The sequence below is a fragment of the Pantherophis guttatus genome, chromosome 4, assembly GCF_059756535.1.
Source record: "Pantherophis guttatus breed Tessera chromosome 4, ASM5975653v1, whole genome shotgun sequence".
In the NCBI taxonomy this organism is placed as follows: domain Eukaryota; kingdom Metazoa; phylum Chordata; class Lepidosauria; order Squamata; family Colubridae; genus Pantherophis; species Pantherophis guttatus.
The window spans coordinates 62,102,746-62,127,632 of NC_142066.1; the positions used below are offsets into that span (position 1 = coordinate 62,102,746).

At 43.7% G+C, this 24,887-nt stretch overlaps 2 protein-coding genes across 7 annotated transcripts in view; both read right to left on the minus strand.

Moving 5' to 3' along the window:
• The window catches only part of ARHGAP27 (Rho GTPase activating protein 27), a 59,627-nt gene extending 45,246 nt beyond the window's left edge, over positions 1-14,381 (minus strand). Inside the window, exons 1-2 of one of the 2 annotated variants that reach the window (XM_087894020.1) lie at positions 12,320-14,381; positions 7,375-8,146 (exon numbers count right to left, since the gene is read on the minus strand). In XM_087894020.1, coding sequence (XP_087750146.1) covers positions 7,375-8,112 — 738 coding nt within the window. In that variant the 5' untranslated portion in view covers positions 8,113-8,146; positions 12,320-14,381. Of the gene's footprint in view, positions 1-7,374; positions 8,147-12,300 lie in introns of both variants that reach the window. The other variant, XM_060691748.2, reaches the window with a different exon arrangement.
• Positions 14,382-15,732: 1,351 nt separating this feature from the next.
• The window catches only part of LOC148114131 (uncharacterized), a 28,979-nt gene continuing 19,824 nt past the window's right edge, over positions 15,733-24,887 (minus strand). For 4 of the 5 annotated variants that reach the window (XR_015734217.1, XR_015734218.1, XR_015734215.1 and 1 more), the window contains exons 7-8: positions 24,570-24,763; positions 21,999-22,418 (exon numbers count right to left, since the gene is read on the minus strand). The gene's annotated coding sequence lies outside the window, so the exon portion shown is untranslated. Of the gene's footprint in view, positions 17,428-21,998; positions 22,419-24,569; positions 24,764-24,887 lie in introns of those variants that run through there. The other variant, XR_015734216.1, reaches the window with a different exon arrangement.

The following is a 24,887-nucleotide window of genomic DNA, read 5'->3' on the forward strand; positions in this document are numbered from 1 at the left end:
CCCCAGCGATCCACCAAGACACCGCAGAAGGCTCAGGTGAGGTCAGTGAGAGCGAAGAAATTGATCACTTGCAGAGAGAGCCACCAAGACGGCCAAAATGAAATCTGCAATGCAACAGCACAAGGGGAAATGGTCTCCAGGAGAGAACAGAGTTGAACACTGCTAAGGAAGGCATAGCATCCAATGCACAGGGACCCAATGCCCCATCAAAGAAAAAGTAAGACTCCAACTAAAACTTCAAGGGGGCCCATGCTCCATGAAGCTAAGTACTGGATCAGCCCTGTCCATTATCTCCTCCACAACTTTCGACCACATTTGCAAATGTAGCCAACAGTGGGTCCCACTCAAATAATTGAAGTTAGTGCTAATGGACTTCCAGAGTTGCTGTGTTCCCATAAGGGGCGATGTATTCCAATGGAGTACAATTCAGAGAGTTTGAGGGTCCCCTCAGCATAGTGGTCATAGAAGGGCCACGTACCAGCCTCATAGGTCTGGACTGGTTCAAGGCCCCGGGCATCAGGGTGACAGGCATCCATCGAACCCAAGTAGCCAATCTAGCAGCAGTATGCCAACAATATGCTGATGTATTCAACACTGGGGCAATACAAAGGGGCTTCCATTTCACTCAATCTCGATCCAGTAGTAACTCCAATCTGTTTAAAACCGTGCAGGGTTCCCTTTGCATTGAAGTCTAAAATTGATGCGGAACTAGACAAGCTGGTACCTCAGGGAGTGCTCCAACCTGTGGACTGTAGCCAGTGGGAGACTCCCATAATGACCCCAGTAAAGCCTAATGGGGATGTTTGCATCTGCGCAGACTACAAGTGCACCATAAACAATGCACTACAGCAGCATGCTTACCCTATACCAGCGGTAAGGTAGATGACGCTACCACAGAAGCACAAACAATAGTCACACACAGAGGTGCATTCCGAGTGCGCTGCTTGCAGTTTGGGGTAAGAGTAGCACCAGTGTTGTTCCAAAATATTAGGGAATGAACACTGAAGAACATTCCTGGTGTCTGCTCATGTTATGATGATGTCCTGATTGCAGGGAATCAGCAGCAGTCCTGGCAGAACGTCTCCGCACAGTACTCCAATGTTTCCACGAGGCAGTCCTAAAACTCAAGAGGGAAAAGTGCCAGATTGGCGTGGAATCTACAGAATTCCTGGGTTTCTGCATTACCCTCGCCGCCCGGAGGGTGGCGTCCCTCTGGTTGAAATGTGCCCACCAGGCTTCAGAGCATTCCATCAGCCGAGGGCCCAGGGGAGGGGCGGGGGGGTGGCAGTTATTATTAATGAGGATCTGGGTCCGAGGGAGACCACTGTGCCTCAGATAGCCAGATGTGAGTCCCTCCTTGTGAGGTGGGGCCGTGGGGTTCAGATGGGCTTGTTGCTTACGTACCTGGCTCCCTGCCGCGTGGCAACAGCCCTACCTGAGCTACTCGACGTGATAGCCACGGTGGCAGTAGATACACCCAGGCTTTTAGTCATGGGTGATTTCAACTTGCCATCCGTTGGTGAAATGTCTGAGGTGGCTCGGGAGTTCATGGCTTCCATGACGGCCATGGACCTGACCCAGTTAGTTCATGGCCCTACTCACAGGGGAGGTCACACTCTGGATTTGATTTTTGTCTCTGGCCAGTGGTTGAGTGGTCTTGTTATAGGGGATATAGACATGGAACCCTTGTCATGGACTGACCACTCACTCCTTCGCCTAGATCTTCGAACCGCGACCCCTCGCCGCAGGGAGGCGGACCCAATTAGATGGATCCGCCCCAGGCGCCTGATGGATCCTGATAGGTTCCAGACGGAGCTTGGGCCATTTCCTGAGGATCTAGCACATGACTCGGCCGAGGACCTGGTAGCCGCCTGGGATCGGGCGGCTGGTGGGGCCTTGGACCGAGTTGTGCCTTTGCGGCCTCTGACCTGATGCCGATCCCATGCGGCTCCTTGGTTTACTGAGGAGCTGAGGGAAATGAAGCGCTGGAAAAGACGCCTGGAGAGCGGTTGGAGGGCCAGTCTCGCTGAATCTGATCGAACACTGGTAAGGTCGCATATTAAGGCCTACCTAGTGGCGATAAAGACGGCAAAGTCTAACTACTTTTCCGCCTCTATTGCGTCATCAGGGAATCGTCCGGCCGCCCTGTTTAGGGTGACCCGCACCCTGCTCCATCTGAGAGTGCGGGAGGATCCCTTAGAAGGCAGGGCAGAGGATTTTGGACAATACCTGTATGACAAAATCGCTCAGATCCGGGGGGATCTGGACTCTGACTGGGTAGATCAGGGCAGGGTGACGAGGAACAGTCTTGAGAATGTTATCTGGGAGGAGTTTGATGCTGTGACTCCCGATGATGTGGACAGGATTTTGGGGAGACTTAGTGCGGCCACATGTTTACTGGACCCGTGTCCCTCCTGGTTGGTACTGGCTTCCCGGGAGGTTACACGAGGCTGGCTCCAGGGCGTCATTAATGCTTCGTTGAGTGAGGGTCACTTCCCCGCTGCCCTGAAAGAGGCGGTGGTGAGGCCTCTCCTCAAGAAGCCGTCCCTGGATCCAGCAATATTGGCCAACTATCGTCCTGTTTCCAACCTTCGCTTCATTGCGAAGGTTGTTGAGAGTGTGGTCGCGCAACAGTTTCCGCAATTCCTGGAGGAAACATCCTATCTAGATCCGTTCCAGTCGGGTTTCAGGTCTGGGCACAGCACGGAAACGGCATTGGTCGCGTTGGTGGATGATCTCTGGAGGGCTCGGGACAGGGGTTATTCCTCTGTTCTGGTCCTATTAGATCTCTCAGCGGCTTTTGATACCATTGACCATGGTATTATGCTGCACCGGCTGGAAGAGTTGGGGGTGGGAGGCACTGTGTTGCGGTGGTTCTCCTCCTTTCTCTCCGACCGGTCGCAGTTTGTGTTGGCAGGGGGGCAGAGGTCGACCTCGAGGCCTCTCATCTGTGGAGTGCCACAGGGATCGGTCCTCTCGCCCCTTCTGTTCAACATTTATGTGAAGCTGCTGGGCGAGATCATCTGTGGCTTTGGGGTGAGATACCACCAGTACGCTGATGACACCCAGCTGTACATCTCCACCCCAGGCCACCCCAACGATGCCCTTGAAGTGATGTCCCAGTGCCTGGAGGCTGTGCGGATCTGGATGGGGAGGAACAGGCTCAGGCTCAACCTTTCCAAGACTGAGTGGCTGTGGCTCCCGGCATCCCGATATAGTCAGTTGACTCCATCGCTGACTATTGGGGGCGAGTCTTTGGCTCCCACTGAAAGGGCTCGCAATCTGGGAGTCCTCCTGGATAGGCAGCTGTCTTTGGAGGAACATCTGACGGCTGTTACCAGGGGGACCTTTTATCAGGTTCGCCTGATTCGCCAATTGCGGCCCTTTCTTGATCGGGATTCCTTGTGCACAGTCACTCACGCCCTCGTCACCTCTAGCCTTGACTACTGCAACGCTCTCTACATGGGGCTCCCCTTGAAGAGCACCCGGAGGCTCCAGCTGGTCCAGAATGCAGCAGCGCGGGTAGTGATGGGAGCAACATGGCGCTCCCATGTAACACCGCTCCTGCGCGAGCTGCACTGGCTCCCGGTGGTCTTCCGGGTGCGCTTCAAGGTGTTGGTTATCACCTTTAAAGCGCTCCATGGCATAGGGCCTAGCTATCTCCGAGACCGCCTACTGCTACCGACGACCTCCCATCGACCCGTGCGCTCCCAGAGAGAGGGCCTCCTCAGGGTGCCATCAGCCAAACAATGTAGGCTGGTGGCCCCCAGGGGAAGGGCCTTCTCTGTGGGGGCTCCCACCCTCTGGAATCAGTTGCCCCCGGAGATAAGAAGAATCCATGACCTCAATGCCTTCCGTCGTTCCCTGAAAACCTATCTTTTTCAGCAAGCCGGGTTGGCTTAGAAGAAATTTTTAAATTCTTTTAATTAGTTTGTGATTCTTAACTTTTGGGCCAAAATTTATATATATTTTTAAATGTTTTAATATTTGTATTCTATGTTTTTTATCTTGGCTGTACACCGCCCTGAGTCCTCAGGGAGAAGGGCGGTATATAAATTGGAAATTAAATTAAATTAAATTAAAATCAACACTGCCGGAATCCACCAATCTGAAGGAAAGCTAAAGGTAATTTAGCAAGCCGCCACACCAGAATCCAAGGGGGAGCTCCAAGCATTCCTGGGCTTGCTCAGTTTTTACCACTTCTTCTTACCACATAAGGCTGCCCTGGCAGAACCACTACACCGACTACTGGACAAAAAAGCACCCTGGGTCTGGTCGAGCACTCAAGACAACGTGTTCAAGGTGGTAAAATCATTGCTATCCTCGGACTTCGTCCTAGCTCATTTCAATGAAACCCTAACAATAATACTAGCCTGTGATGCTTCACCATACAGCTTTGGGGCAGTACTAAGCCATAGGATGCCAGATGGTAGAGATGCCCCCATTGCATAGTATCTAGAACATTATTACTGGCTGAAAGGAACTATGTTGAGATAGACAAGGAAGCTATCAAGGTGTTCCTGATAGTAGTGGACAGTTATTCAAAGTGGTTGGAAGTGGCACCAGTTTCATCAATGACAATGACCAGAGTCATCTGAAGTTGCGCCGGCTGTTCGCCACACATGGTCTGCTTGATGTGATCATGTCTGACAATGGGGTACAATTCACGGCAGAAGAGTTTCAATCTTTCCTCAACACCAACATGATTCAGCACAAGACATCCACTCTATTCCACCCCGCAACCAATGGTCATGTGGAACGAATGGTCAGGACACAAAGGAGGTGCTCAAGCGTATGACGACTGAGGACTGGAATCACCACCTGGTGAACTTCCTCCTGTGTCAACACACAACTCCCTGTACAGCAACAGGTCACAGCCCAGCAGAGCTGAAGTGGGGCCACCGGCTCACGACAAAGCTCGACTGACTTCACCCAAACAGAGTAGTGGCGGAGACGGCTCAGCCAAACCCCTCCAGGAACTTACAGCCAGGTGAATTGGTCTGGGCCAGGAACTATGGGAGTGGGGCACCCTGGATGACAGCTAGGATAACTAAGGTACCGGGCCCCTTGTCATTCGAGGTTATTCTGAGGAATGATTGTACAGTCAGACACCACATTGATCAGTTGCGGCATTGGCAGGCCAGGCCAGTCCCAGGTGAGGATCCTGAAGTGTTATCAGACCCACTAGGGAACTCTTTTCTGCCAGGTTTGCCTACACCACCTTTGGCCGCTTCTGGAGAAACAGAGGTACCAAGGGCAGTAGAGCTGCTGCCACTCATGGGTGACCAAGGCAGCCATCAAGACTCTGTCCAATTGGTGATGGACAATGCCCCACTTGGACAGGGCTCTCTAGTGGCATTGTGGCGGTCCACCAGGATCCATGGGCCCAGCCTATCTCAAAGACTATGAATGTTTAAATGGACTGAGGGTAAGACCTATCGTGTGGGGGGGGTGTTATGTATTGAATATATGTGGTTGTGTTGAGCCCTGCTAAAGTGAACTAACTTTTGGATGACCCTAGCTGTTGACTCCAACTGTTTTTGGGGGAAACGTGATACATTCATATTTGGGTGGGCTTTTTCAGGTACTATGATTGTCTAAGGCCCTGTGGGCCTAGAGTGTAAATTACAGGCATTTGCCTGCTGTTCCTCAGTTTCAGTTTTCAGTCAATAAATGGTATTATATCTATTATGGTCTGTTTCTTGCCTTCTGAAGCCCACAACGCAATACTGCTTAAGGTATCTGTAGGCCAGGCTGAATTATAAATCAAGATGCTGAGGCTGGAAGCAAAGCAATGAAACTAAAGCTGGCAGGAGTTTCATTTGAAGTCATCATGTATTATATGAACCTCAGCTGCTCTGCTCACTTCTCTCTTACACTCTGCAGAACTAAGATCTCTCTCCCATTTATTCTTTATTTGCTTATCACTGCATACAAAATGGGAATTGAAAGTTATTCGAATCATGCTCCTGAGACTATTAACTATGAGAACCAGCTTCTTGATTAAATAAATAGATACTTGAGATTCTTTCAGTATTTGTCCCAACACAATAAGTTTATGTGGGAAAGTCTTTGTTTCTTCTGTCTGACAAGTTGTATTTTAGCTTGAAAGGAGCACACCTATTTGTCTGTACTACTGTACTAGGATTATCTCCAAAACTACTAAACTTGTCCTTCATGTATTATTTCGATGGATTCATTAGAATGAAATGTGGCCGCCTAGTTTGTTATTCAGTATATATATGTGTTCTTATATCACACATCCATATACGAACTAGAGTTTTGTTTGTGATCTTGGACACTCGTTTTCTCATTCTAAGAATCCATTACATTCTCCTTTTCATGTACTGTACACTAGACAAAAGCTGTATTTTGCCCAAGATGTGGAATACATGTTATGAGTTATTGAATGAACAAAATTGCTTGTCTTTGTGCAACATTCTGAGCCACAAGCTAGCCTACCTCACTTTAGCTTAATATACTGTGTGAAGCCAGCTTGTGTGTATGAGAACAAAGTTGAACTATCATTTATGGTTGAGGAATAGATGTAAGTAATCATACCCAGTTACTTTTTTCAGACAATATTGTAATACTTTGGAGAATAAGTGAACGAGATTATATCAGAATCTTTGTGTGTAAACACATAATTGAAAGCTTGTCGTAAGAGTTCTCCTTAATATGATATTTCTCAGAGCTGGCACTAGGAGTTTTAACTTGGGAGTATTCTACCTTAAGATCTCCAGTCAGAAATGGCAGAATCTGAGACAAAGTATGCTAAGGTTTTGTAGCAAATTGGGAACATCAATTGCAGAGAAATACTGTAATGAAGTTTGGAAAACTTATCTGGAACTGAAGTGAGATGAGAATGTCTTTTAGCAAGGAAGAAGTGATTCTGAGGAGAGTGCCATCCTATACAAATAAGGAAAACTGGGGATTTCAATAATTCCTTAGCAGGGATCCTACCAACAGCAAAACAGTGAACTCTGAGGAGACCTGCAGGCGGTGAGGCTAAATAATAGGCCAGAGACAAGACTAGAAATGACAAATGACTTGTTCTCAGCATGGCTAACACTAATCCAGTATGGGTTTATTTCTAGTCTCTCATTTGGCCTTCTTCAATGTGACATGGTCAGATCTAATTAATCTAAAATTTCCATAACTCCACAGTGTCAGGAATTATGGAAATTGCAGTCCAGTGAGTTCTGGAGGAAGACATAAAAGCCTTCCCCACACTAATATCTTCCAGAATCTATTGGATTATAATTCCCATAGCCCCTGTATTAATATTCCATTAAAATGGAATAAGGGAATATATAGGCTAACACATTTGGGACATAAGAAACACAGATCTTTGATAAGAAATTATCAGAGTACCTCTTTGGCACAGCATTCCTGCATATCTTGTATCACTTGGTCCTTCACCAATTTACAGATGTTTACAGAACTGTTCTTCAGAAATGGGTGAGGGTGAGCCCACGAAGCAGCTTTGTATAATCCTGAGTTCCCCACACCTGCCTGGGTGGGAGGTGTGAACCTTGGCAAGTCATTCAGAGATACAGCAGGCCTCATGTGCTCAGCAGAACCACCTTGACAGGCCAGAGGATGATTAGAGTCTGTCAGGTAAAGTGGCTTAAGAGAACTGCATGAGGCACTGAGAGAGGGCTGTGTGCCTTTTGCTGCTCCAGAAGTGGCTAGATTCTTCCCATTATCTTCCCGAGACATCACTGTTCCCATCCCTAGGGAGCGGGAATCCTGCTGTGAGGTATCTGTTTTGGATTCTTGAACAGCTGTCACAAATCGATATTCATACTCTGGCAATTGATCACTGCTAACTCTAATAGAGGTCCCTAAATTGATAGCCTCCAGCTGTGTTGTGTGACATGGCCTCTCAGAAGGCATGAAAGTGCTCAACTCTCTAACATACTTAGCTGGGATGTAAAAAGGCCTGGAGTTTTTGCTCTTCCTAATATGCCACCAGTGGTCGTTGGTTCGCCTTAAAAGCATGTATCTCTCATTGGGTTTGATTGTGATGAGTTGACCATCCTTGGAGGTATATTCAAAGGCATATTCCACCAGCACATATGTTTCCTCCTCTCTGCCTGGTGACTCCATCTTTAGTGTTCCAAAGTGGGCTATGTATATCCCTCTGAAAGAAAGAAAAAAGTTTGTCAAGCTTGACTTTACACAAGCCTGTGCATACTTAATTTGAGGAGGAAGGATAGAGTTGTTTTATGACAGAATTCTGCTATCCAAATAAATGATACACATATTTATTTTTGCATCATTATTATTCTCATCCTTGACAAGATAATCTAATGTTCTTCTACCACTTCCACTGGTAATTTGTTCTAACTTTCAGTTGCAAGCTACTGAAATTGTATAGTGTGATAAGTTAACTTTCAGCCTTAAACCATGCTATAGTACAGGATGACTACACATTTGTAAAGGATCAGGTTGAGGGCAGCTTCTAAACCACAGCTTGGTAATGTCTGCTCATGTCAACCCTTGTAATTGGTAAGTGTGAAAGAGCATTATAATTGAATTGGTATAATATAATTGCAATTGCAATTAATCTGTAACCAGCTGTGTTATTGCTCCATGAAATATGCTATACCACATTATGCTCCAAAACTAATGCTCCAAAACTAATTTTGTGTTCTCTTCTTCTTTGCAGACTCTCTCCCTTCTCCCTCCCTCCCTCCCCCCCCCTTTCTCATATCTCAGAATGCTCTCATTTTATCTTCTGCTGGGGTTGCTTTATTCTCTTGCCTCTTAATCAAGAAAACATGTTTGTTTGCAGATACATAGGATGGTCTCTGCAAAATACTGCCAAGGATGATGCAAATAGTTCTGAGACGTTTTCAGGGCAAGGTTCAAACCGTTTCCAACATTGTTGTAATGTCTATAGGTAGACAATATAGGCTGAGACGATTCTCTCAGGAAGCAGGGGTTGAATGGAGTTGTGGAGATGGAGGGGAGGATTGTAAGGAAATACTATAGAAGACATCTCTAATTGCTTCAAAGACTGCTCTTTTCTCCTTTTATTGTTCACTTCCTCAGGGATACATGAGTAAGGAGGTAGTGATGCCATTTTGTCCTCCTCACATCAAAATATTTCTAGTTTGTTTATACTTTTAAAATAGATGAAAGTAATCCAATCTGTTTTCTTTTCCTAGCATTTCAGACTTTTCCCTCCCTGCTTGGCTTGTTCTTCTGCTTGTACTTTGTTTTGTCAAACTACATGATGTTTAAAAAATCTTTCTTTTCCTTGCAATTCATTCATTACTTAAGCTGTTTTGGAGCAGCCTTTTAGATTTCTAACTGGCTTGCAAAAGATAAACCAACACAATCCTTCCAATAAAATATAAATTTTAACGGTGAAAATGTCAATGAGCAAGAACTGGAATTCCTTCCATATAGATTATCTTCCCATCTAAAAAATAATATGTTTAAAATTAATTTTTTTTGGAAACTCTTCCCCACCAACTAGAGCAGAGGTTTCTAATATTAGTGGGGCTGGGTAATGGTTCTGCATACTAGGTAAGAACAAAGTTCTATTTGACCCAGAAATTTGTTTTAAATTCTGGCTGAATAGATCCTGCTAGAAGTTTACAAGCAAGATAACATCCTTAGTTTTTCTATTTCTTATTAATATAGAGTTTAGGATTGCATATCTAGTCTGCAGTTTTAACAATACAATTTACAATTACGATATAGTTTTTCTTGTCACCTCCATAGTATAAATATGTCCAATTATAGCTATGTATCAAAGAAGCCAAAGTTTTATATAGTAAAACACTAAATATTTTATTATATTTTGCATTTTGTTGACAATCATGATGAGCTATTAAACCAACACCTAATTAAATATCCTGATCATTCTGATCATTTTATTTAAACTTATATTTCCAGATTGAAATTATTTTATTTCTTTAAGAATGCCCTAATTTTGTCAAGTAACATATAAGATGTGTAGCAGTTTGATTTGTTTATCTAATTGGCTAATCAATATCAGTTTTAAGTATGTAAGGTGCTTTATAGTCATTGATTGAATAAAGATTCTTTTTCATTCAAGAGAAATAAAATTGAAAGAATATAATACTCAAAAATTTATTCCCCCCCCCCAGTACTTATTTTCCCAACTATGTAAAATGCTGAAATAAATATTTTGAACAAAAAGTTAATACAATTTATTTTGCTATTGTATTTAGGTTACAAAAATCACTGAATGTCTTTCAGTTTAATGCATAACATTGCTCTCTTAGAAAAACTTACCACTTCCCCATAGAGGAAGACTACTGATGTCAGACACCACTTTCCTTGTATTGCTTTGTTTCATGAAACAATGAACTGAATTTGGCTACTCTAATATGGAGACAGAAAACACATGCCTTCAAATGGGGAAATTTTTTAAAAAATAAATCCATGTTGCTAGGGTAAAATTGTATTAGTAAATGTACTCAGGCTTAAAAGTTACAGAAAATGTACAGTTGTATACAAAAAGAACTCTTTTAGAACTTTCCTTATAAATCTGGCTTTTGGACAAGTACATACAACGGATAGAACCAGGTATGCATTGTTGTACACAAGGAATTTATTCTCTTCCTTCATTATCTACGAGAAGATTCTTGATACGAAAATAGAGAACCTCCTGAGAGAAATGTTTTTCTTTCCCAACTGGATGGCTCACAACTTTTGTACTGAAAAATTCAAGCTGCTATCTATCCTGGAATCATTTATCTGGAAAAGAGATGGTCTTGATCCTCCACCGTAATATATTCCCATTTATGTGCATGGACCCCTTATTTCCTAGGAAACCACAAGTAATTTATTACATGTCTGGGCAACTCCCTTATTCAGTCAAGAAGAAAAAATATCTGCACGTGTACAAGGATACTTCCCTGGAAGGCTGGTATATTAAATATATATTAGGTCAACTGTAGTGCAAATTCAGATTTAACAGAGTAAGATCAGTTACTCCAACACATAGTGCAGAGAGGCTATGCCTGAGTACAACAAGATTTGGTGCCCAGGAACATGACTTTGGGCAGTCACTCTCTCAGACTAACCCACCTAACAGGATTGTTGTGGTGGGAAAAATAGGAAGAGAAAGGTATGTTGGACAGGATATAACTAATAAATTAAACAAAAAATAAAAGCACACTTCTCCTGACATGAAAAATATGATGATGCATTATGAAATCAAAGGCCAGCCTACGCCACCAAGACAAATATATTATTTCATTCAGCAGTTCAAAACATACTCGGGGTCATATGATTCCTCAGGGTCCTAGAAAATTTCAAGCAGATCACAAGGGAAAGCATGTAAGCATGTGCCAAAGGGACCACACAAAGTGTATTATACTGCAAATACTGTGTTTATTATAAATAAAAAACATATATTTATAATTTGTAAATGGCAATCTTTTTTATATTGTTAGTGGGAACTGGACAGTGGTCCTAGCAGATCTTAGCAAAACAAGGTTGGAAGGCAGCCAAGGACAAAAAAAGGTTAAAAAAACACTGATTTAGCGGATCAAGTGTAAAACTATGGTTATCCACTAAATAAAATGGCGTAAGACTTCTAAAATGTCACTTCTTTCCATACTTTGGGGAGAAATATTATGGAAAGGTTTTTGATTTATTAAGTAGTTGCAATAGTTGCCTCATGACAAGAGTTTGAAGAGCTGTGTTCTAATCAACAGATGCACATAAACTTTATTTAATGCTTCCAAAGAAAAGATTGTTATTGATTGAGTTTTCCACTTGCGGTAGGTGCAGTCTTGTTGTTCCTAATAGTTTAGAGACAGTGAAAATGGAAGCTTGGAAAATATCCCAAGGCCTCAGGGCAACTCAGTAGCTCAGATGGTATCTGAATCACAGTTTCATTGCCCTTAACCCCATTGGGAGAATCCCTGACAATCTAGGGATTATACTGAAGTGGTTTGCAAGTCAGAGAGGAGATCCTTCATCTACAGAACATCAGCTGAATGCACCGAGGGCTCTCATGACGATGGCAATTAGCATAAAGCTGCGGGGAAGCAATTCCTAACCCTTTCAGTGCAGTGGGCACAATTCCATTTCTCCACTCCACAAGAGAGGCCTGCCCAGACAAGCACCGAAGCCTGGAACCAAACATTTAGTAGCCAATCAAAAGCTACCACTCAAATTCCAGTTGTTAGAGCAACCTTTTGGAAAAGGACAGTCCCTCGATCAGTTTCCTATGCTATTAGATTCCTGCCACAGCTTCCCCACCCTTGGCTTGCCTGATTTGGATCCCACCTCAGTCCCCGGTTTTACCTGCTGGTTCACATCTCACCAGGTTCTTCTCTGGTCTCCGTCCACACAATCTGTCCTGCCTCTTCAGGTGTGGTCTGGTTCTTCCTTGTTGATTGTGTCAGGAGCCGCCTGGACTTGTGTGTTTGGTCTGAACCTGCCTCTGGTCCTCCCCCCACCCCCTCCAAGTTAAACTCTGTGACGATCAGTGGGGAGGAATATCTCAAAGCGAATGTTTCTCTTGGCTTCTATACAATAAGAGATTGGCAAATTAAGAAAATCAAAAAAGCTTTGTGGGAAAATGTTCAGGCAGGACGCTCTGCCCCCCCGTTCTTCATTGTTGCAAGTATCCTGAGATGCAGGGCCCTCGGGAAGATCAAAAATAATCCATCCTGTTCGGAGTATCAATCTGGACTCCAAGGGAAGCTTTGATGTTAGTCCAGAATGATAAAGTCAAAAAACCCTGCAGAGAGAAAAGAAACATTAACGATGAGCTCACCACGCCCTACTCTGGGCTGCCTGTTTCATTCAGGCCACATCCAGCGGACACAGGTGTTTTCAGCCTCATGGATTTAGACCTCTTGCATTCGAGCCCTAAGTGAGCAATTGGTTTCTTCTACAAATATCTCAGCTTGTTTCCCTTCTCTCCTGTGCCTCTCACAGTCACAAAGAGATTGAATGCCTGAGAAAGCATGCAGTGTGACTTGGGTGTTCCCACCAGACTGCACTGGATGGAGGAAGGAAGTTTTCCTACTCAGAGGAAGTCTCCTTTAGGCAGTAGTGAGGCGGGGTGAGGCACTGTTTAGAGGACAATGACTCATACATGGAGATTGTCTGCATGCATATGATTTCCACCCGCCTCGATATTTCACCTTTTCTAACCAAGTCACAGGATCCCAGCATGGAATGAACTACACTGGGGTCTATGCAGCTTTTCTAAATCCAAATGATTGTATTCATTTAGCAAGAAATTAAAGGAAGGCAACTGATTCTCATGGTTGTTATTATTCCAGGACCATCCCGGTATTTTGGGGAAAATAAGAACCATATGCAAGGTGGATTTTTACATGTGACATAATAAATGGCCACATTCTGATAGCAAAAGCTAGATATTTTTCCACTTCTGCTTATTCAGCAGTGGCTAAGATTGTGGATGTGCGGAATGAGCTGGGATTGTATCTTGGAAAGTGTTGTACTTGTTCATTTTTTAGTCTTTCCCCTTTTAATTGCTCATCTCTGCTCCATATATAAGTCAATCTACAAAGAAGAAGAATAAACTATATAAAGTATCTAGCCCAGGTCTTCTCAGTAATGACTATGCTGGGAGGGAAATTTTGACAGACACCATGAAAGGTTCTGATCTAAACTCTCTAAATGCAATATCTCTACTAAGCCTATTGAAAAGAGTGTTCCTGTATTACAATGGTTCTCAATCTTTTCTTCACCATGGACTCCCTTTAAATACCTTTTGTGGTCACAGAGCATGACCATAGACCACCATGAATAAATTCAAGATTTAAAGCACTAGACTGCATCAAATATTTATTTCAATTTTCTGACGAAGAGCCTTCAAATTTAGAGACAAGGGAAAATCTGTTAATGCACACACTCCTATTATAATATCTTTATTGCAATGATGAATTTAAAGTATCTTTTCACCCCAATGGACTATTTTAGTGTATTTTAATGAGCTAATTCTGAACTTGATGTCAGTATTTACACTAGAATTTGATGAAAAGACTTTACAATTCTGCTTATCTCCCCCCTTGTTTGTCTGTGTTAAGACACCATATATTTTTGTTTATAAATCCAGGCCCACCATCTGGAGGAACTTCAGCCCTATGGTGGCCCTAAAGTGGGATGTTGGGTTAAGAAAATGTCTTTAAGACAAAAAACGGCCAATTAAAGTAGGCCTCACCAACTATACAGTAGTGAAACTACGAGCACATGGAACCATTAATAAAGTATATGCATACAAAAGTCAGGTGAAAATGAAAGCTAGAAAATGGTATGAATATAATTTTACAGGTTGTATTTCACTTAACGCAAGCTGTTGGGAAAAGGGGAACATATTATGTTCATGTAATTACAACTAATAAGAATGCTGGTGCTGCATTTCACTCACAAACCTTGTTATATCTGGCTTAATAAGTGAAACTTGTGTTTTGAGTGCTGACTCTACATTTTCAAGCCGTTACTATGCTTTTTCTTAAGCTAAATGAGAGCAGAGAATGATTTTTCGCACATGTATGTCATTACGAAAGGCATCAATACTTTTATAGCCCTCTTGGATAGTTCCAGAAAATCTGCTTGTAGATGAACCCAGAAATGTGGTGCAGACTGTTCTTTGAACTGCAGTTTTAGAGCACCAACTGTGGATATTTCTATGCGCTTGTAACAACACAGTCCTTTCAGCAGTTCCAAGAAGGTTCCATACCAGTGGTTGGTTGCCCCCAGTTCGCACCGGTTCTATAGAACGGGTAGTAAAACTGGCAGGAGGCCCCACCCACCGACCCCAATGTCATTCTGCATTTGCGCAGAAGAGTGTGTGCGCAAGCGAGCGAAGCAAGCCCTGCTGGAAACCGGTAGTCAAGGTAAATAGAAACCACCCCTGGGTTCTATTTGTACTATTCAGGTGACCCTGAGGGCACAAAGAAACCTTCAAGTGGCCTCAACAACTCTCAGAAAGCGTACTAACAACCAGATGACTGCAATGAATATAAGAGTCTTGGTAGCGCAGCAGACTAAAGCACTGTTAAGTAACACCAGCTGCCTGCAATTACTGCAAGTTCAAATCTCACCAGGCTCAAGATTGACTCAGTCTTCCATCCTTTTGAGGTAGATAAAATGAGGACCTGGTTTGTGTGGGCAATAAGCTGACTTTGTATAAAAAAGAACACCGCTTGGGGGGGGGCAAAAGTCCTACTAAGCAGGTATATACAAAAGTATGAAGGCTATTGCTTAACGCATTGTAAGCTGCCCTGAGTCTCCAGAGAAGGGCGGCATATAAATCGAACCAATAAATAAATAAATAAAATCCTTCCCCACTCCACCATTCAGTCAGAACTGAAGAGGCTTTTTGGATGAGAACGAAATGTCTTCAAGGAAAAACAAAGTCCAATTGCCTTTTGAGGGGGGAAAAAAGCACCTTTGGGACAACCAGACCTTGATGACTGAGAATCTCCATAGATAATTAGCCTAAAATGGGTACCTTACCTCAGTAGCAAAAAGTTCTCAATATCTCTTTGCTGCCATCTATTGGCTATCTAGATATTTGCAAATTCAATATCATGGCTCTACTGTAACAATCCTTGAAAGCCTGCTGTGAAGGAAATATATAACACTAGAGGGAGTGGAGATAAATTAAATAAATAACATAAAAAAGTAAAACTGGAGACAGATTAGGTGAAATGTGAGGAATATGTAAGTTCCAGAGTTACCTACAAAATCTAGTTAAAAGAAAAGCAAACAATTTTATATAAATAGGATGAAAACAAGGCTGAAAACAATACTTTCAGATGATAAAATGTTTCCCAACAAGGATTTTATAGTACATTCAGCCTCCATTTGGTACTGTGTAAACTCTGCCATATCTCACAGCATCAACTGTAATGCTGGCTGTAAAATGTCTCCAGGAACACTGACTTGAAATGATTGGGTGGAGGGTACAATTTCAAAGTCAGGTTTTCATTGGCAATCATATCTGAAGTCACAGAGGAAATCTCCCTTCTAGACAGTTTATGATGTTTTGCTTGTGCCTTGAGAATAGGGCTGGCTCATCTCTGAAAGACCTGCTGGTTACCTGCTAGTACAGGGGTCGGCAACCTTAAGCACTCAAAGAACCACAAAGGTCCTAACCGGAAGTCCCCATTCAATTCTGGAGCCGACCGGAAGTCCGGTTTCCCCCACCATAGTCTCCTCCTAGCACGGCGTCCTTTTTCCTCTGCCGACTGGAAGTCAGTTCCCCTACTATAGAGTCTCCTCCTGGCACAGCATTCTTTTTCCTCTACCTGTCCTAGCCGAAGCCCTATCAATTGTGGAGTTGACCAGCAACAGGGAGCCACAGCAGAGGGATGAAAGAGCCACATGTGGCTCCAGAGCCACACGTTGCTGACCCCTGTGCTAGTAGTAACCTTGCAGCTAGAACTTGGTAACCTTCTTCAACTTGATAGCCTCCAGATATTGCAGATTCATTAATTTCCAGCCAGGACATTAGCTACTGCTGATGCATCCAGTTTTCGGTTTCAGCCCTCACATACCATTTTCAGTGCAATAAGCCCAGCTCTAAAAGGCATTTCCTCCAGACTGCACACAAACTTCACTTCCTGCCTATGTTTGGTAGGTGTTGCCATTAAAACCACATCATCTTCCTATATAACTCAATGTTGTATGAAGCCAATATTAATAAATGTTTCTTTGTATTTCCTAAATCCTTAACATTATTTAATAGCTTTCCTGACATATTGGCAACACTATGGGATTTTCCAAATGCTTATTTTGTTTTCTCCCTGTTAAAATCAGACTTGCTCTAATAACAGTAATAAGGAACTGCTAAAATTGAAGTTGCCCTCAAACTGAGCTCAACTTCGGGTGCTGTCATGAATGCAACCACATTGTTTTCAAGCAGTGCCATGGAAGTGGCTATCATTGCTGCTTTCTCAGCTTTCCCCTTCTCCCACCCCACAACTTCCCTGTCTAGTCTAAAGCCCTGGTATTTTAGCAGTCTCCATCCAGATCCAACTCTGCTTAGCCTTTCCAATCCCTCAGACAGCTAGATATTGCCACTTTAATCGACACATTATTCTTTGATATCCTTGAAATCTGCTGTCACTTTGAAAGTCCTCTTCCCAAGTATCTAGCAGGCAATATTTCTCAGATGTTAGCTTTTATCACAAGTCAATTTTCCTCCTCTGCGAATGAATGGATAATGCTAAAGTGTTGCATAACTTTGCAGGCTACTTTGGAGACTTGTTCCTAATGAGGCAATGTTGAGTCTTATCCACATGTACCACCTTCCTTGCTGTAATGTTTCTCAATCTCAGCAAATTTAAGATGTGTGGACTTCAGCTCTTCAAATTCTCTAGCCAAGATGCTCGAAGTTTTTGATGCAATTTCAACTTAAAACTGGAAGTTGCAAGCAGATCCATCTTTCTGCAGATCAAAGGTGAAAACATTATTTTAGAGCAGGGTGGGCAAGCTTTTGTGTCAAGTGGTATTCTAGGGATGAACTCAAGAAACAGATGTAGTCAAGAACAGAATTGTGGGCAAGAGTAGATGGGAAAAAGTGAAAAGTCAACCCCCCTTCTCCAAACACACATCCCCTTCATTGAACCAAAACAAAATTTCAGAACTGAGTTCCTATTTTGATTGCCACTAGCGATAAAAAAAAAATCACACATCCAAACAGTTGTTGCCTGATGGTAGATAGATTCACACAGCCAGGTTATGAATTGTTGGTTATTAACCAACAATTCAATCTCATGAATATTGCACAGATATGTCAAATGCATTTGAAGATATTGTTATTTTGTCATTGGTACATAATGATCAAAATAAGACCAAAACTCATTGGCTGATAAATTTGTTGGCAGGTGAAAAAGGAACAAGAGACAAATCTTGGATATGTGAGGTACAGTCTGTAGATTAGAAAACAATTCCTTTTGGAATTATGTATGTATGTAGCTTCTATGCTGCCCATTCCTAGGCATCTTAAAATCAATAAAAGCAACAAGGTAGAGCATTGAAATAATAAATATTTAAAAATTGACAAAGATGGCAAGGAAAGGAGAAATATGGGAAGTGAGGTCTTATCTTAGTCCACTAACCACTTCCAGAATGATATGTCCACATTGCGGCCCCAGTTAGTTGGCAGAGCCAGTTCTTCAGACCTTTTTGGAAGGCCGAAAGGGTTGATGTGAGTCTCACCTCAGGAGCATTAACTTCTACAGGGTAGAATCCTCAGCAAAAGACACTCTTCTCTTGGATCCTGCCAGTTGGAATTCCTTGATTGAGGGGGGTCTGCAGAAATATGATTGGCAACATATCCTAATATATGTTGGAATTCGTACTTCATTTGGGAGTTCTTTTAATGGAATGTCAATTAAAATATGGATATAAAATTATATGCATGACTGCTCAATTCTCAATATATTTTCCTCTCTCTCTTTCCTGGAGGAACTTGAAAATCTGTCTGAAGAAGTCCACAATATAACTATATAACTTTGGAACTAAATTTAAACACGTGATCTAAATAAGAGGATGGAACAAAGAACGGAAGTGTATATAGGAATATCTATGGGTGTGTCTTTTTCTCTGCATGCACTATTAATTAAAATTAATATAATACATTATTTTGTACATGGATCCTTGAGAATACGGAGGATCCCGGATTTACGCACCTTCTGCCGTGCCCTCAAGACCTTTTTATTCCAACAGGCTGGCCTGGCCTAACCTCCCTTTTTAATTTTTAATTGTAAATGTTAAATTTGTCTAAAATTTTAAGAGTGTTTTAATCTGTTCTGGGCCAAATTTATTTAATTAGGTTTTTATACAGTTTTTAAATTTTGTAATTCTGTATGTTTTATCTCTTGGCTGTTCACCGCCCTGAGTCCCTCGGGAGTAGGGCAGTATATAAATCTAATAATAAATAAATAAATAAATAAATAAATAAAAATTGTACTCCCCAAAGCAAGATGCTGATAGATGCAGAACTGGAACCCGAACTAATACCATGTATCATATGGTGTTTCCTCTGTTTCTTGACTGAAACTATGTAATTAGCTTTACTTTACCGAAAAAAAGGAAGTTTGTAGGACTACAAAAATAAAATCCTTAAAAATATATGGGTGATCATGGAGGATGGAGCAGAAATGTTACATCCATGATGATGCATGTTAACTAAGAGTCGTCATGGCGCAGTGGTTAGAAAGCAGTTCTGTAGGCTACTTCTACTAACTGCCAGCTATTCTGCAGTTTGATTCTCACAAGCTCAAGACTGACTCAGTCTTCCATCCTTCTGAAGTTGGTAAAATGAGGACCCAGATTGTCGGTGGTTCCCTAGGTGGCTCAGTGGCTAAGACGCTGAGCTTGTTGATCAGAAAGGTTGGCAGTTCGAATCTCTAGTATACATTTCGGTTACTGTTACTGTTGGGGGCAATATGCTGATTCTGTAAACATCTTACAGTGGGCTGTAAAGCACTGTGAAGTGGTATATAAGTCTAAGTACTATTGCTATTCTGATGCAGTATGATACATTTGAGATTTTATTTTATTTATTATTTTTTTATTATTTGATTTGTATACCGCCCTACTCCCGAAGGACTCAGGGCGGTGAACAGCCAAGCAATAAAGTACATAAATACACAAAATTTAAAACCAGATAAAATCAAATTAAATCATTTTGGCCCAGACAGATTAAAACACTCCAATAATTTAAAAACAGATTAAAATTTACATATTAAAAGAGGGAGGAGATTAGGCCAAGCCTGCTTGATGGAATAAAAAAGTCTTCACAGCGCGGCGGAAGGTGCGCAGATCCGGAATCCTCCGTATCTCTGGGGGGAGCTCATTCCAGACGGTAGGTTCCCCCACAGAGAAGGCTCTCCCCCTAGGGGTCGCCAGCCGACACTGTTTGGCTGACGGCACCCGGAGGAGTCCCTCTCTATGAGAGCGTACTGGCCGGTGGGAGGCTATTGGTGGTAGTAGGCGGTCCCGTAGATAACCAGGTCCTAAGCCATGGAGCGCTTTGAAGGTGGTAACCAAAACCTTGAAGCGCACCCGGAAGACCACCGGGAGCCAGTGCAGCTCGCGCAGGAGAGGTGTCACATGGGAGCGCCATGACGCTCCCATTACCACCCGCGCGGCCGCACTCTGCGCCAGTTGGAGCCTCCGGGTGCTCCTCAAGGGGAGCCCCATGTAGAGAGCATTACAATAGTCCAGGCGGGAGGTGACGAGGGCATGAGTGACCGTGCGTAACGAGTCCCGATCCAGAAAGGGACGCAACTGGCGAATCAGGCAAACCTGATAAAAAATCCTCCCGGTCACGGCCGTCAGGTGCTCTTCTAAAGACAGCCGTGAATCCAGGAGGACGCCCAAGTTGTGAGCCCTCTCCGTGGGGGCCAGTGATTCGCCCCCAATAGTCAGTGATGGCGTCAACTGACTATATCGGGACGTCGGAAACCACAGCCACTCGGTCTTGGATGGGTTGAGCCTGAGCCTGTTCCTCCCCATCCAGATCCGTACGGCCTCCAGGCACTGGGACATCACTTCAAGGGCATCGGTGGGGTGATCCGGGGTGGAGATGTACAGCTGGGTGTCGTCAGCGTACTGATGGTACTCCACCCCGAAACCACGGATGATCTCGCCCAGCGGCTTCACATAAATGTTGAACAGAAGGGGCGAGAGGACCGACCCCTGCGGCACTCCACATATGAGGGGCCTCGGGGTCGACCTCTGTCCCCCTGTCAACACAGACTGCGACCGGTCAGAGAGAAAGGAGGAGAACCACCGCAACACAGTGCTTCCCACCCCTAACTCTTCTAACCGGTGCAGCATGATACCATGGTCGATGGTATCAAAAGCCGCTGAGAGATCTAACAGGACCAGGACAGAGGAGCACCCCCTGTCCCGAGCCCTCCAGAGATCATCAACCAACGCGACCAATGCCGTTTCCGTGCTGTACCCGGGCCTGAAGCCCGACTGGAACGGATCCAGATATGTCGTTTCATCCAGGTGCTGGGGGAGCTGTTGCGCGACCACACTCTCAACAACCTTCGCCACAAAACGAAGGTTGGAGACCGGACGATAATTTACCAACATTGCCGGGTCCAGGGAAGGCTTCTTGAGGAGAGGCCTCACCACCGCCTCTTTCAAGGCGGCAGGAAAGACACCCTCACCCAACGAAGCATTTATAATCCCCTGGAACTAGCCTCGTGTCACCTCCCGAGAAGCCAGCACTAACCAGGAGGGACACGGGTCCAATAAACAAGTGGTCGCGTTCAGTCTACCCAGAATCCTGTCCACGTCCTCAGGGGTCACAGGATCAAACTCATCCCAGATAACATTCTCAAGACCTGCCCCAGTCCCTCCCCCTGAGACTACCCAGTCAGAGTCCAGATCTTCCCGAATCTGAGTGATTTTGTCATACAGATATTGAACAAAATCCTCGGCTCTACCCTCCAAGGGGTCCTCCCGCGCTTCCTGGTGGAGCAGGGAGCGGGTCACCCTAAACAGGGCGGCCGGGCGATTATCTGATGACGCAATAAGAGCAGCAAAATAACTACATTTCGTTGCTTTTATCGCCACTAGGTAATTCCTAATATGAGATCTTACCAGTGTCCAGTCAGATTCAGAGCGACTGGCCCTCCAACTACTCTCTAGGCGTCTTTTCTGGCGCTTCAACTCCCTCAGCTCCTCAGTAAACCAAGGAGCTAAATGAGATCGGCGCCGGGTCAGAGGCCGCAAAGGCACGACCCGGTCCAGAGCTCCAGCGGCCACCCTATCCCAGGCGGCCACTAGGTCTCCAGTCGAGGCATGTGCCAGAGCCTCAGGGAATGGCCCAAGCTCCATCTGGAACCTATCAGTTTCCATCAGGCGCCTGGGGCGGAACCATCTTACCGGCTCTGCCTCCCTGTGGCAGGGTGTAGCATTTGTTAAAAGTAAAACAACATTCCCTTTTTCCAGCACTTTAAATCAAGAGACATCCACTAAAGTCAGTCTTCTTAGGAGTTCTTGCTATGTATGCCTTTAATATCCAGTATTCACCAAATGTCAGGATAAGGATGAATTTGCTTGGGAAGGAAGGAATAAATGAAGATTAATGACAATAATGGGTGAATTCAAGGAAGTATCTCTGTGGGTTCCTTTCCCAGAGCTGATGGCAAGGTGGTTGTTAGGACTATAATACAGACAGAAGGTGTGCAGCTGGCAGTATTTTTCCATTGCTCCTAAGCTTCTGTCTTCCAATTGCCTTCTGGAGAATTCCAGAATCTTATCCAATTCCAAAATCTTATCCAAAAGACTGGCACAGTTGAGATCATTTCCAAAGGAATTCTTGCAGTTGCTGGTGATATTTTTGCTGACAGACACAACGAGGGCAGAAACTGAGAGTTGCCTGACAACTATTGTGGAAGCACTCACTACACCTGCAAGGAAGAAGAAGTATAACAATTCTAGAAGCAACTCATCATCTGTGAACAGGTCACAGGTTCTTCAGAAGGTCACATTAGAGCTCAACAGCCAAGTTGGAATTGTAGTACAACCTATTGGAAGATATTAGATATTCTATTTCTGTATTATTGGCTCCAAAGGCCAGCCTCCCTCTTATAATATCTTTACATCTCAAGCATGAAACTGGAATCACAAATAAAGTTGTTGTATCCCTGTTGCCAGACTTCCTCGACTGAACTCTTGAAACAACTTTCCACTCAGAGATTCCAATTGTGTAAGAAAATAAGGTTGGAAAAAACCTATGTTTTTCTCCTTTGGTACTCAGATATCATTTCTCAGGAGACAACAGATAACTTTACATACAACACATGTTGTATGTGCACCAGTTGCACATACTGGTTCCAGTTTCTGTCGCAATCATTATCAGGTCAAAAGGAATGATGGGGCAGATATAGAAGGAAGCCCCAGACAGCAGCTGATAGGGGAAAAACAGAGTCTAGGGCTGTAAAATTAGCTATGAAATAAAATGTGATTAAATTTAATTTTGGTTAGTTTAGAAAGTATGTACCCTCCTGGGTTACATTAGGTCAGTGTTTTTCAAACTTGACAACTTTATGATGTGTGGACATCAACTTCTAGAATTTCCCAGCCAAATATGCTGGGAGCTGAAGTACACATACTTTAAAGTTGGCACATTTGAAAAACACCCTGTTAGATGGTTAAGTAATTTTACTAGCTATAAGGCAACTTTAAAACTATTTAACAGATAGAGGGATAAAAGTTAGATAATTATATAGCTGCCTCTTTCTTCACATTTAGGCTTACATGCCTCCTAACTTTTTTCCTCTGGGAACTCTCCTTCTACCTGACAGCCAAGAAGGGATTTTGAGATTACTTCCTGTGTAAGCTGTGTTTATTAAAATAACAGATCATCAGTGCCTATCATTCCAGAAGGGTCCCTCAAATGATGCATACCTTTTGGTTGACTTTGCTGGCCATTGAGTGTGGGTGTGCCTCTGGCTGAGGAGGCATGCACGAGAAAATTACCGTATTTTTTGGAGTATAAAATGCACCCCCCCCAAAGGGGCTGAAAATTTGGATGGGTCTTATACTCTGAATGTAGCCCCGCCCAGCCACCAGCTCCCACTCTTTGGCCTCTTCTTGGCTGCAGACATTGCCACAGAGAATGGTTTGCGTTTTTGGACTCTGCGCCTCACGTTTTCAGCCTCCCAAATGCTCTGTTTGAGTGTTTTGAAAATGTGTGGTACGTAGCCCAAAATGGCAACCTGGAACAGCTGCTTATCAGCCCCAACACTATGCGTACAAGCGGAACAAACTCCCTCCGACGATCAGCTGTGCTTTTTAAATCGCTTATTAGCCCCAACGAGGTGTGTTTGAGCATAGCGAGAGAGCACACACGCTCACAATCAGCGAAGTGATGTGCTGAAGCTGACCAGGCTAAGGATGCTAGTCAGATGAATACCTGGTAGGCAGAGGCAGAATTTCCCCTCCCCCCCCATTTTCCTCCCCAAAAACTAAGGTGCATTTTATACTCCGAAAAATACGGAATCTCCAGCTGCGAGGTAGGCAAGATGATGATTAAGGAAGTGGCTATTGCTGTGCTGCTACCAGAATCAAAAACACTCCCCAAAGTTACCATAAAGAGGCTTCCAAGAACATCCTGTTTCACAGGTAAATTGTCTGGCTCAGGAAGCAGGAAGTAAGTTTGTCTGAACTTGGAGACACTCTTCCTGCTCTAAGACAGAGCCAAAAGGGAAGATCGGCATGTGTGTCATTGCAGTGTTGTAGTTGTGACCATGTTTTTAAATTTTTCCTACAGGCCAGCAGGATTTGGGTCAACTTAGCATTGTGTATGTATGTGTGGTGGTGATGGTAAGATCATCCCAAGGAACTGCTACTGAGAGAGCTGTGTCTATCTGATGAATGAAAGTGGTGCAAAAGGCAGCTCCATGTGGTGGTGAGCATCCAGATCCACATACAATCTCTGACTGAATAGCCAGCATCATTTGGAAGCAGAATGCTTACTTATTCTTGTGTCGGAAGGCTGGAGTCAATTCAGATTAATATACTGATTTGTAGAAGGCCCTTTTATGCCTCTGGCTCACCTCTTACTGATCTCCTTTAGGGCACCACTGCAACAAAGGACAAGGTAATCACCCAGTAGCTTCAGCTGCTCACGATTCTGATAGATTTGTTTCATTTGCTCTACATGGTCATAGAGGGTTTCATTTACCAGCTTCAGGTCAATCAAGGGTTGATTTTGAATTTTGGCTAGGAATTTCAGAGCCTGGCAACAAATCTGACAGAGACAATAAGATGAGAATGTTCTTGTAAAAGCTCCTGAATGACATCTAGGAAATACAAAAGAATATTATAATTTATAAAGAGAAATTCATTAGCTCACATTCCAGTAAGTATAGTCA